At 36.3% G+C, this 13,908-nt stretch overlaps 2 protein-coding genes across 6 annotated transcripts in view; one reads left to right on the plus strand and one right to left on the minus strand.

Moving 5' to 3' along the window:
* Positions 1-13,908, minus strand: part of LOC129000789 (axin-like) — a 53,400-nt gene that overhangs the window by 21,971 nt on the left and 17,521 nt on the right. For 4 of the 5 annotated variants that reach the window (XM_054427790.1, XM_054427791.1, XM_054427789.1 and 1 more), the window contains exons 2-4: positions 9,971-10,080; positions 6,569-6,683; positions 5,793-5,915 (exon numbers count right to left, since the gene is read on the minus strand). In XM_054427790.1, coding sequence (XP_054283765.1) covers positions 5,793-5,915; positions 6,569-6,641 — 196 coding nt within the window. In that variant the 5' untranslated portion in view covers positions 6,642-6,683; positions 9,971-10,080. Of the gene's footprint in view, positions 1-5,792; positions 5,916-6,568; positions 6,684-8,279; positions 8,381-9,970; positions 10,081-13,908 lie in introns of those variants that run through there. The other variant, XM_054427788.1, reaches the window with a different exon arrangement.
* LOC129000306 (uncharacterized) lies at positions 8,260-10,884 on the plus strand. Its single transcript, XM_054427268.1, has 3 exons — positions 8,260-8,331; positions 9,909-10,010; positions 10,717-10,884. Exons 1-3 carry the CDS (start codon positions 8,260-8,262, stop codon positions 10,864-10,866), a joined length of 324 nt encoding a protein of 107 aa, XP_054283243.1. The 3' UTR covers positions 10,867-10,884.

A 13,908-nucleotide genomic window follows, 5' to 3' on the forward strand; every position in this document is an offset into this window, starting at 1 on the left:
GTTTCAAAAAGGAATCTTGTATTGGGTTTTATATTAGATTTGAATAAAACTGGTGCTGACGCACCAGGGAATGTATTTTAAGGCCAAAATTAATAAAGATCAGTATATAATGTAGTTAAAATTCATTGTGTAGCTTTATTGCTTACTAAGAGCTACTGTTTCTTTGGCCGGAATCATGTGCAGTGCCACCTAAATAAAAGCCCAATGTAGGGACAGCTGGGTCCAGGTTCTCAAAATTCAGCCAACACCCTTCTGGTTACTAAAGGGAGCATTATAACCACTACGCTGTTCAGATATAAGTAGTACCTATTTTTAGATGTTTTGTTTATTTATTGTAGGCTTCTCATTGATAAGAGTGGCGAATTTGTTGATAAATCATTACAAAACGATGACAGACCTTCCTTTGTGTTAGTACTGCAGAGTTTGCTTTACAATGTTGGTATGGGTTTTAAATATCACTGTAAGAAAAAGCATACAATTTAGGGTTTGGTAGTTTAAAAGTGGCACGAGATGCTACAGTCAGACATCACACTTTGGTATTTCTGGGTGTATAAAGCAGTTTTTCTATCTAAGTGTTTATTTTGGGTTCGGGTAACTTGTTTGGGTTGGAGCGTGGTTTTTGTTTTTGTTTTTATTGTTGTGTAAACACTTTGTTTTTAGGTTAAGTTTGGGTTTAATAAAGGTAAGTTGTCAAAACTGTTTTTTTTTAATAGAAACATTCAGAGTAGTGGTGGTTTGTTTAGTTCAGTACATAAGTAATTGTTGGGTATGTCAGTACAATAGGGTACTATTCAGTAAATTGTTAAAATAGTTTATGGTCGCTGTGATTAATACCACTTTCTTTAGTGGTAGATTATACTTTAATGGCACACCAGGAGGAAAGAAATTATGAGGAATTTGGGTCAAAAAGTTACAGTCATAAAATATAACACCCAAAACGGGAATTTTCTACAATATCCTGTGCTTAGGACAGCTGTTTATGAAGGTGTAACGTTATTACATTTAAATAGAATAAAATATATGAATGAAGAATCTTTTATTGTCAAACATTTATAACAAAAGTAACAAGTAAACAAACATTGTTTTTATGAAAACATCTGATTGAATTAAATTAAAGAACAGTATTTCAGCATACATAACATTTCCCCCTTCCTTCTTTAAATGCCTGGAGGACTAATATTCATCATGGTAATACATTGGCCTTCTTATATTCCGACTTGATTTTCTCTGGTTTGTAGTACCAGATGAAGGTGAAGTTAGTTTTTGTGAAGTTTGTTGTTGAATAGATTGTTGTGCAGGCTGTATTTGTTGACGTGTTCTTAAATGGTCGGCATGCTGCCTGTATTCTTTGTCATCAATGTTCACTCTGTATGACAATGGTGCTGTTTTCCTTAGCACTACCCCTTCTCTCCAATTTTCATTTGGATTCCGTTTCACCTGCACTTTATCACCTGCACTAAAGTCTTTACGTTTAGAGTGGATATCATGATAAAACTTTTGGCGTTCTGACGACTGTTTCATCTTTTCCTTCACGTCCGGTCTTAGGGTGTCAATCAAAGTTCTTGGGTTTCTTTTCAGGAAAAGTTCAGCTGGTGTCCGTCCAGTCGATGAATGTGGAGTTGTTCTGTATGAGAATAAAAGTGTATGGAGTCTTTGTTCGTGATCATTTATGTCAGTCATGAGATACTTGTTTTGAAATGTCTGAATGACTCGTTCAACACAACCATTGGAACGACTGTGGTAGGGAGTGGTTCTGATGTGAATCACGTTATTCTTGCGGCAAAACTCTCTAAATTCTTCTGAGACAAACTGATTTCCATTGTCAGTAACAATTTGTTTCACAAGTCCATATCTACAGAAAAGTTCACGAAGTCGTCTTATCACAGTGTTGCTTGTAGCGTTTTTCATTGGAAATATTTCCAACCATCGAGAATATGCGTCTATTACCACTAACCACATGTATCCGTCAAAAGGTCCTTTGAAATCAATATGTAATCTTTCCCAAGCATTTTCAGGTATATTCCATGAATTGAGTGGCGTTTCGACATCATTCTTCCTGAATGTTTGGCATCTTGTACAAGTTTTCACTAAGTTTTCAATGTCATCGTCTATTTTTGGCCAGTAAACATACAACTTCGCCAAAGAGCGCATGGCAACTATTCCTGGGTGTGAAACGTGGAGGTAACTAAGAATGTCTCCCCTAAGTGACTTAGGAATTACTATTCTTTCTTGCCACAATAAAATCCCCTCTTCATAAGATAGTTCGAGTCTCTTGTCATAGAATATCTTCAAATTGTCCGGAATTGAACTTCGATCGGGCCATCCCCTGACACAATAGGATATAATGTGTTTCAGTTCATCATCTCTGTGAGTGTTATCTTGAAGCGTTCGTTTGGTAAGTGGCAAATCTTCAATTCTCATAGATCTAACTTGGTTTACTTCACCAAGCGTCTGATACGTATCAATGTTTGTTCCTCCTTCTAAAGGTAATCTACTCAGACAATCTGCCAGAACATTATCTTTTCCAGCCCTGTAGTTTATATCGTAGTCGTATCCACTGAGTATAATAGCCCATCTTGCAAGTCTGGAAGCGGCATGTTTAGGTATAGGCTGCTTTGCCCCAAAGATTCGTTCGAGTGGTTTATGATCACACAAAAGAGTGAAATGCCTACCATAGAGATATTTGTAGAATTTCTTAACACCAAAGATAATGGCCAGTGCCTCCTTATCTATAGAAGAATAGTTCTGTTCCGCTGAATTTAATGTCCTTGAAGCGGCTGCAATTGGTTTCTGACTGCCATCAGAACAACGATGAAGGAGAACTGCTCCTAATCCAATATTGCAAGCATCTGTTGCAAGGATAAGTGGAAGTTTAGGATCATAATGTACAAGTACCATATTGTTTGAGATGTTGCTCTTAATATGGTTGAATGCGTCCTCACAGTCACTATTCCAGGCCCAAGTTGAGTTCTTGTGCAAAAGTCTATGTAAAGGAAAACAAAGAGATTGCAAATTTGGAATAAATCTTGAATAGTAATTCACAGATCCAAGAAATGATCTAAGCTCAGAAACGTTCTTTGGTGGGGGTTGTTTCTTGATAGCTTCTACACGATCTTCAACAGGCTGAATACCAAGAGCACTAATTTTGTGCCCAAGATAAGTCACACTTTGTTTGAAAAGCTGTAGTTTATCTTCACGCGTGCATAGTCCTGCTCTTCTCAATATATTTAAAACTGTTTTGAGCCTATCAATGTGTTCTGGTCCACTTCTACCGCCCACACATATGTCGTCAAAATACCACGCACAATCATCGGTACCAACTAATAATTGGTCCATCAGCTTTTGAAAAATCTTAGGTGCAGTCTTAATACCAAAAGGTAATCTATTGAAGGTAAAATATCCTTTATGTGTCGCTACCACTAGATATTTTTTTGATTCTTCGTCCACTGGAATCTGTAGATACGCATCCTTCAAATCAATAACTGAAAAGAATTTTGAACCATTCAACTTAAGTACTGTTTCTTCAAACGTAGGGATGCAGTATTCGTCATCGATTAAATGAGGGTTGATTGATACCTTGAAATCTGCACATAATCGTACCTCACCATTAGACTTTGGTACAACAACTAAAGGAGAAGCACAAAGGATCGGAGTAGTAGCTGGATCCACAGGTTCTAAGACCCCTGAGGACACTAAACGATCTAGTTCCTTGCTAGTTGCACTGTGTAATGCGAACGGAACAGGTCTCGGTTTGTGTATTGGCAATTGTACATCATTAGCTACTCTAACCTTAGCTTTGAAGTTTTTCACTGTTCCTAGGTTATTGGTAATTATGTCTTTGAACTCTCTATATATCTTACGTTTCTCCCCCTCTTTGTCTATAATGTCCGTGTTAATATGATTGACGCTATAAGAATTTAGCTTACATACATGTTCACAGTTAGGATCTAGATTAAATGCTGCAATCCAATCTTTACCAAGCAAAGGTGTACCTGAAACACTGTCAGTGACAGCAACACTTAATTGCAAAGTAGTTGATCCTAACGAAACCGCGACCTTAGTCTCGCCGAGCATAGGTATTCTAAATGACGGATAAGCACCCAGCTCCTCCGTAGGAGTCAGTGCCGGTTCACCAATTTGTTTCCACGTAGATTTACTAATTATAGTTCTTGCAGCAGCAGTGTCATATTCCATCGTTATTGGAACCCTATTTATTGTTAAATTAACAACGTAACAAAATTTCTCAACATTATTAATTTGACTTATGTTTTTTACCGAACCAGCTTCTAGTTCATCAGATATGTCAGGACATCCGTCATTATTATGTCGGGAAAAGTCTACATTGTAACTATAATCACTCATACCAGCAAACTTATCAATTTGTTTGACATAACGTCTTGAAAGAGTTTTCTCAATGACGACATTATTGGATTTCAGACAAACTCTTTCAAAATGCCCCATTTTCCCACAAGCTCTACATTGAATATTCATTGCCTTGCAATGCTCACCTGTTTTATGTTTTGCTAAACCACACCTCAAACACTGTGACTCAGGATTCAAGCTGATTCTAGTACTGTCCCTTTTGTATAAAGGTTTAGTAGTTCGTGTAGCCCCTACCTTATTTACCTGTGCGTCACATGAAAATGTCCCAAGTGTTTCTATTTGTTGTTGTTGAGAATGTGCCATTTCCATGAGGTAGGCGTCTTTAACGATGTCGACAAGTCTTGCTTTTTCCTCAGGATGTTTTCTGATGAGCTCTTCTTGCAGTTTAGGATCATTTAAACCCAATAAGAACTGGTCTCGCAGTCTTTCGTCAAGTGTATCTTTAAACTCACATTCCGTCGCACCAGCTCTCAAATTGTTTACAAATATGCATATTGATTGATCTTTGTTCTTCAAGATTTTTCCAAATTTGAGTCTTTCGGACAAATAGGATGTTTTTGGTTTATAGAAATTTGAAATAAACTCAACAATTTCCTCGTAATCTACTGTTAAAATAGGTGTTGGATAAAAGTTATCAACCACAATTCTATAATGTTCAGCACCAATCCATTTCAGAAGTAAAATTCTCTTAGCTTCTTGATTGTGTTGTAACCCACAAACAATTAATTCCAACTCAAACCTTTGGTAGTAGTACTTCCATGTTTCTTTGGTAGCATCAAACTTCTCGAACTTGAAATGAGTTAAACTATGTGTAGTAGGTTGTTCCACTGTTAATGTAGATGATGTGTCGTCATTGTCATATTCCTCATGTCCGTGCAGCGCCATTATGTAACGTTATTACATTTAAATAGAATAAAATATATGAATGAAGAATCTTTTATTGTCAAACATTTATAACAAAAGTAACAAGTAAACAAACATTGTTTTTATGAAAACATCTGATTGAATTAAATTAAAGAACAGTATTTCAGCATACATAACAGAAGGGTTGCCACATAGGTAGGCAAATTCACAATAACCTCCCAGAACAAATTAAAACTGAAGAAAATATTTTAACTAAAAAAACATAAAGACTACCTCATGCTCTTGTGTCCTTACTCCCTACCCGATTGTCAAAATTAATTTAACACAAGGATTTATTTGTATGACACGTAACATGTTTCCATGTGGATGATGACAGAAAGGAAACTTAATACGAAAAATAAACATTTCATTTGGTTTCATTAAGGAGTGCAAATTTGAAGGTGAATTTGGCTGAATGGTGTTGAACGAATGATACAACAGCTTTGTTACTAACAATGATTAGCTGAGGATCTGTTACAGGTAGCAAGGTTAAGTGATGTTCTCACCTGGCAATGTGACGTGGTGAGTGAGCGTGCTCCGCCGAGGGGTGGGCACAGGGCTGCCACCGTGACCGTACCTGCCACCCCATCCAGCGGCCGGCGACTGTACACCACCACACGTCTCCTCTCCTACATCACACAGATACATAGTTGCTTTGTAAATCTAAAGGTCATGTTAAACTCTACAGCCTACTTCTGTGATTAACAGGGACCATCACCAAACATATTCAAGAATGACTTCCAGATACTCATGGAAGCACCCCAAACCTTGTAATCTTACAGTAAGAATCTTACAGTAAGAAGTTGGCTGACTACAAAATAAGAGCACAAGATAACAACAAATTTCTTCAAGGATGTAACATAGAGCACGAGGGCCTAGGTTTTTACGATTCTTTGTGAAGATAGCAGGCTTACCTGAATGGGAAAGAATCCAAACTGCTACAGGACACACAAAACTCTACACTTTAAGCCTATACATAAAAAAATAAAAAAACCTCTTCCTTAGTTGAAAATTGTGTCAATGACGGTGTAATGTTTTGTGTATAAAGTGTTACGTTTTGGGTATCCTCAAGCCTGCTGTCCTCACAAAAAATCTGTTTATTAAGTTTGAAATGTATCATAAACTATACATCAGTACTAATATAGACAGTGAATGTTCCAACTGTTCTAGTAAAAAGATTTGCTCACCTTTCAAACAAATTTTATAGTCTTAAAATACATATTTTTAACGATGTGTAGTAAGTTCTACCTATCTATACTGTCCAGGTTTCTGCAAAGCTTACCGGGTACAACAGGGGGTCTGGGCGAGTTCTGGTGGAAAGTGATGGTAGAAGAGTCTGTGACAGGATCGCTCATTGCAGACGCAGCGCGACCCTCTCACTAGCCATCACGCCAGCACTACCAACAAAACAAAAATTGCAGCATACTGAACAACCAACATTGTAAAACAAATGAACAGTAAATGTATGTACTGAGACAATAAAAGAGCAAGAGATGGCTAACCCACTGCCACCAAGCAACCACTCTTTATAAACTTTGCCGTAACCAGGGTCTTTAACTGACCCATGGACCCATTCACTTAATAAACAAATCACTCTTTCTAATTCTGTCAGTTTACTCCTTGATTTTTGTCATCTTTTTATCCAACCACCCCTTTCTGATTTATTTTTCAGGCCAATGCCAGGTGTTAAGTCACCACTGAAAGGTGAAAGGTGTCATTGTCTATCTGGTGTCTTCAACAGTTTTTTTTTTTTTATTATACGATGACAGACCTTCCTACCTAATGGATACCAGACGCTCTCTAAAAGTGAGCACTTTTACAAGCAAGACTATGCCCCAATACATTAACTAAGGGAAATCAAGAGGGAGCGACATTATTTGTAAGATAAGTTTGAGCAGAGTATGGGTTAGTAAACACAATTTCCAGAAGAAGGTGTGGAACTTAAACCGGCCAGAAAGAGAACAGAAGAGAGGAATAATGCTCCGGGAGGAACCTTAAACCTACGACACTTTCATGAGAAGCAATATGCAGCAGGATTACTCAGCTAAAACACAAAGAGAGGAGAAAGAAAGGTGGGTGAAGCTAGCATTGGGCAGGCCATAATTTGTAGAATTCACCAAAATCAATAAGAAGGTTGATAGCTATCCATACCAAAGACACAGGAATTGGTCATAATTGGCATAGAACGATATCAACTTATGAATTTAGCATGAGGAACTGTGGCCAAAGGTGGTGCTTTAGGAAACTCTGAATCCAAAAAGCATAGGCATGATAGATCTTGTACGTCACAGTACCTCTCTGCGATGCCATAAGTATAACTAGTAGAACTACTTTATAAACATACTTTATAAAAACTAATTATCTTTGGACGTTGTAACCGGTATATTTTTCACAAACATTAAATCTTAATTAAATAAAAAACAAGTTGGTAGTTGTAAACCCTAGGTACAACCGAGGTAGTTAGGTAATGATAACATTTACTAAAAAAATATGTTTACGCAAATGTTCTCTTAAAACCAAATTCAAACTATAGTTGAACGTGACTTCCACGATATTCCACAAAGAAGGGACGCTATCCAAGATGACTCATAGCCTAAAGCGAACAACAAAAGGAGACCATATCATAACGCAGAGGGGGGTTTGATTTCTGCCGATTGCAACCTACCATTCACCGATCGATAGGAGGTTTTGACGGGAGGTCTACCCCCACTTCTCAAATCGAACCCTCTGGAGAATCGGCCCGGGCAACAAAAGATCATCGGAAAAAACTTGAAAAACAATGCTAATACCTCCTTGCTTATATGTTGCGCGGAATATGGAAGCACGGAAATCAGGCACAAAAAATACTAAATTGGCGAACTCTAGCAAAAAATTGTTAAGTCTATTGTTCCCTAACATCCATTAAGTAGCTAACACGAGTCCTCTCTCTATTCAGATGTCTGTTCCGATCAAAATCATATTGCTATAACAGTTATGACAGCTACGATACCTACCCACATAATTGCCGGTGTCAAGATTTACAACAAAAGAGAAGTTTACCACCAGGTGAGGCTAACCCTCGGAACAAAGAACCGCAGGAACTACTGGCTAGCGGATCGGCACGGCACGCTTTATGATCGCTACTGACTTTGAGAACAGACGCTAGAGAAGGGGTACGAGCAACACCCCTACATCTAGTGCGCAAACGCGAGGGATGAATCATCACAACAAAAGTTGAGAGACGAAAATCAATGTCGACAATGGATGTTGGAAAAAATATGCTTCAATTTGTATAGTAATCGGGTCTAAGAGCGCCATCTGTTCACTGAAATTCAATACATTTAATAATGGTTAATAATAGATATGTTTACCTGCCTATAGAAATATGACAGACCTATTAGTTCTAAAGGATCCTCTGCCCAGGTACAATGGGGAAGGATGTTCGATCATCCGTATGAACAGGCCCTATAGATTTGATGGCCTATCAAAACTGACAGCAGGCACATGGCTTACCGGATTTTCAATGTTTTTTTTTCTGCATTCCAACCTAAAATATTTTTTCCTTGACTACTAGAAAATAAATTTACTTAAAAAAATGTTAAACTCTGATTATTTTGTAATGATTAAAATTATTATATTTTCAAAGATTGATTCTTGTTGCCTTACAATAAAATTACCAACAAAATAATACAAAAATTATCTAAATTACATAACAAACCGTAGACTGATGTCCAAGAGGACGTTCCGTGTGATTTCCAAAATGTAAAAAGTGGAAGGTTATATTTATTTATTTATTTATTTATTCATTACATGTCATTACATCATTTGATAGGACATAGTATCATATACGGGGTAAAACTAAAACTAAGAAATTATAAATATGTCTTACTAAATAATTAATCTAACTTAACGTCCCTATTTAAACAACATTCGATGGGGAAAAAATTTTAAGTTTTTATATTAACCAGGTCTTCAGGGTTGATCTGAACTGTGTATTACTATCAATATTTTTTATGCGCAGCGGTAACATATTGTAAACTTGTGGGCCTATATATTGGGGAGATAAATGAAATTTCTCCATTCCATTGAAACCCATGGAAGCTTAATATAACTTTTAAAGCTAGTGTGGTGGGAATGAAAGACTTAGACAAAGACAATGACAAATTTGGTGTTTTCAATATTTCAATTTTAAAGGATATCAAATTATATCGATAAGGATAAAACACAAACATGTTATAGTCCGTCCGTTTGTTGGCTATGATACCAAGTGGCAAGCTCGACGAGCGGGTGTGTTGAGTTCTAAGAAGGTTTCTAATCCGCTGGGTATCATAGACAAACTATAGAACTATAGACAGACTATAGAAAGGGTTTATGCAATTGGTAAATAAAATTAAAGGTTTTACAACTAATTATTGTTTTGGTTTGATGTATTTTTTGTCAACCATACTGCAAGCAAAATATAATTTTATTTAAAAATATGTTATATAGATAATTAGTAGTGAATTTCACACTTGAATAGTACTGAGTCTGAACGATTGGGTCCCAGTTAATGGAATTTATACAACAGTCAATGATCAGATTATTATGTAGCTATCTCAATGACCCGATTTTACTGCTGTCAAAAACTCGATGTCAAAGACTAGATTTCTACTGTAACTGTCAATAACACGAGTTCTGTTGTTCTCAATGGCTTGTATGTACTCACAGCGGTGTCGCCAGTGGAAGGAGTCTCGGACGGAAGATCGGTAAGTCTCTGGTGAAGCTGCTGTCACCTCAACCCTCGCCAAACTCTCCGCCACAGTGACATTTAACAGTCTGAAACATCAACATTTACACCTTAATTGAGATATCATATGTGTTAAATAAATCACTAACTTCTAGAACTAGTAATTGATTGTAAACTTTATGTGTGTAAACATTGGCAATTTAAGTGAGGCATTTTGTTGTGAGACACTCAAAAACTTTTCAGGAAAGCAGTCCTCAGGTTCAAACCCATCCCTATCACATTTAAGTCTGAGACACTCGATGAGATTTCATGTTTAAAAACCAGTCTGGAGAATTAAAAAAATTAAATTGAGCAAATAATGGTAAATAACCGCATTAAACTATCCTTAAAATGTATTGTGTGTGTATTGTAGTAAAATATCTCTGGGTTGTATTATTACTGAAGTGCTGTAAAAGTAACCTAATTGTATAAAATAGCTATTAGTTTGAAGGTTTAAAATATTCAAATTTAGTAAATTGTTAAAAAATACAGATCTGATTAGAACCAATGCAGAGCTAGAAAATACAAATTGATTTGTAAATTACAAAACAGTTACAAATAAAATTTTAATTTCAAACACACAGCCTCTTTACGGAATTGGAAAAACCGTTAGCGACTCTCCTGATATTTTTACAAGGTGTTTAACTCATTCTAAAATCTGATGCTGGTTTATCTCTTATCTTTAGAATCTGGCGAGATACGAAGGTGGCGCGAGGATGACAAGAGGCTACAAATTGAGTGGAAACGCTTCAAAGCCTCGAACACTCTTTGAAGTCACCGCTCTCCTCAAGTGGCTCAACGCTTTTATTGTTTTCACCCTCATAATGTCACATTAATTTTTGATCCCCACCCCTTGCCCTCCGAGCCTTTGAAGAATTTCATCTTGAGACATTTTTCAAAAAGATGTCTCAGTTTTATTGTTAGTGGAAATCTACACTGTAATGAATCAATAAGACATCTCCAAGGGTTTTAAAAACAAGGATTGGCCTAAAATAAATAATTTGTGTGAAATTCAGTAGTGGTTTAGGTTACTTGTCAATAAATTTCTGAATTAAAGTTAAAATAGAGTAAAATATGGTGAAAATAAAATCAACACTAGCCAGTAATGTCAAAGTAAAACAGAATCATAATTTCAAGATAGCCTAAACACTGAGTTTTTCTAGGTTGTTTAACTTTTACTCATATCAATATTTTTGCTGAGCAATTGCTATTGAATCTGTCACATAGAATGCTTTATAAATATTGTATGCCTACTGAATTAAAAAAAATTTAGTTGAAATACAATAATTTTAATTTATCTAGTACAATGATACAATGCACCGTAAATTGTAGAGAAGTATTACTTATTCAAGATAGAAATATGTCAGAACTGCAATTGTAAAAATAAATATTTCAGGAAGCTTATTCTAGACCTAGACACCATAGAATGAAACTGAAAGATTTTACAAATTAATTTGACATTATTACAAAAATAGTAGAATACAAATAAAATGTGTTGATTGATGGACTTAAAAATGAATTGTCCATTTTAATGAACATATTCTATACTGATATTTTTCTCACTATTTAGTTACAAATAGGCCTAAAATAACTTTTAGTTGGGGGAAATCTCAAAAACAGAGATCGTTTTCCTTGCCTAAGTGGCCTATCTTTTTCCTACACAGGCAGATCTAGACTTGAAAGTGGACTCCTACTCCAAGACATACTCATTACTCATGTGGATAAAAGCCATTGGCGGGATATGAACGAAGACTTTGCATAGCATTCAAGCTATTGACTATAAAACTATCCAAAACCAGCTAACTACAGCAATGGGCTTTATTTTAAAAAGGTTTTAAAATGCAGACATCCAAAAAGATGACATTACACTGTAGAAAGTGATCCCCGATGTCATATTTTAAAATGTAGACACCCTAAAGATTGTACAATATATAACCCTAATCATAAGATAAACTGTAGACACCCATTGAGATCGCACTTTAGAAATTGATCTCCCTATCTCATATGAAAAAACGTAGACACCCTAAATATTGTACAATACTCCCAATCTCTTAATAAAATATACCTACCCATTAAGATCGCATTGTAGAAAGTGATCTCCCAATGTCACATGATAAAATGTAGACACCCAATAAGATCACACTGGCTGTGCTGTAAGTAACCCCACTTCATATGACAAAATGTAGACACTCAGATCGCAATGTAGAAAGCGATCTCCCAATCTCATATTATAAAATGTAGACACCCTTTATGATCGCCCTATAGAAAGTGATCTCCCGATCTCATATGATAAAATGTAGACACCCTTTATGATGGTCCTATAGAAAGTGATCTCCGATCTCATATGATCAAATGAAGACACCCAATAAGATCGCAATGTAGAAAGTGTTCTCCCGATCCATGTGACCAGGTGTAGCCGGGGCGGCGCGGCGATTGAAAACAACCAAATCAGGTTCAAGGCCACGCGCGCAGGACGGCGTGATATTTATAATTATACAGTGAGGCCCGACCCACCTGGCGCTGGCTGTACTGCGGCCCTTCCAGTAGAATATACCTGCGACCTGCGATCCTGGACTGTCAACGCCGTTATACTTCCTTCAACGCAGATATCGTAGTGGTAAAGTAACGATGATGGAAATGCACAAAGATCAAGTAGATTCACATATCTGAAGAAACTAGACAGGAAGCAAATATCCAAGGTAATCAAAACTCACGAGTTCATCGAATAGCAATATTATTTGCCGCCGAGGTCGTACATAAAATATTTATAGTGGAAATACACGTCGATCAAGACGTCCGAGATGACTGAATGTGGATTTGAAGCAACGTCGAACTGATTAAATTCCGATAAGGGCATAAAATAAGTTGACTGTCCCTTTCCTAAACACTACAGTACCTAGAAAAGCTTTTACTGAACATTAGGATCGTGCAAGAAAATGTTAAAAATATAAATGTTGACAATCAAGAGGTCCAAAGTAAGAGGTAGTAAATAATCTGAGTTGGACGCACATTAGTGCAATGCAATCGTGTATGTTTATCTCAAGTAATGCGTGTTATAAACTGTGTTACTTTCTATAAAATGAAAATATGATATGGTTACAACAAATTAGCGAAATTAGATAGAGGTATCTTCTTCAGCGGTACTTCTTAAGCGACGGTAAATAAAATGTTCATCATTGTGGTTTCATGCAAATAATTCATCAGATATAGATAAAAAAGAATCTAAAAAATACGTTTAAACGTATGAATATTCAAATTTGAATATAAGCAAACCAGTTCCTACATGGCTGTGTCAAGTCGCCTACACATTTATCTGGTTTGTGATTTATTATTTATTTTACGTATTTGATGCGTAACTTCAAGGATGAAAAGGAATAGATTATTTGGATAGCATTACAATCGGTTAATAGGAATTGGTTTACGATGAAAATTTATGACACTAATTAACTTAATAGTTTATAATATACAGTAATAGGCCTAATCATTATTTAGGCTTATTTTTAAGAGACGATTCAATAACGTAGAATGGGACCAGCACTCTCCGTAATGTGAACTATTAGCGAAGTTCAACACAAATTGTAACAACATAAGTGTAACACACAAGTTACCTGTTCAGCGCAAAGTGAATACAATTCCGTAGTTATCCTGATAGTTTCTCTGCATCGCCGTTTCGTGGCATCTCTAATCAACTATGTGTTTTTTATTCTGTTATTTCTCACTTGACCCGTTTCTCTTATTATAATTGTTTTTCTGTTCAACTGCTACCCTGTTTCTCTATTCATTGGTTCAGCTGATGTTCTGATCAGCCGGTTAAATAGCTAAGTTGTTTCTCTGTTCGACTATTAACTTATGAAAGTGTGTTATTCTCGTCCAGCTTT

The sequence above is a fragment of the Macrosteles quadrilineatus genome, unplaced genomic scaffold (assembly GCF_028750875.1).
Source record: "Macrosteles quadrilineatus isolate MER2022 unplaced genomic scaffold, UCM_ALF_1.0 Scaffold_8__2_contigs__length_117827958, whole genome shotgun sequence".
In the NCBI taxonomy this organism is placed as follows: domain Eukaryota; kingdom Metazoa; phylum Arthropoda; class Insecta; order Hemiptera; family Cicadellidae; genus Macrosteles; species Macrosteles quadrilineatus.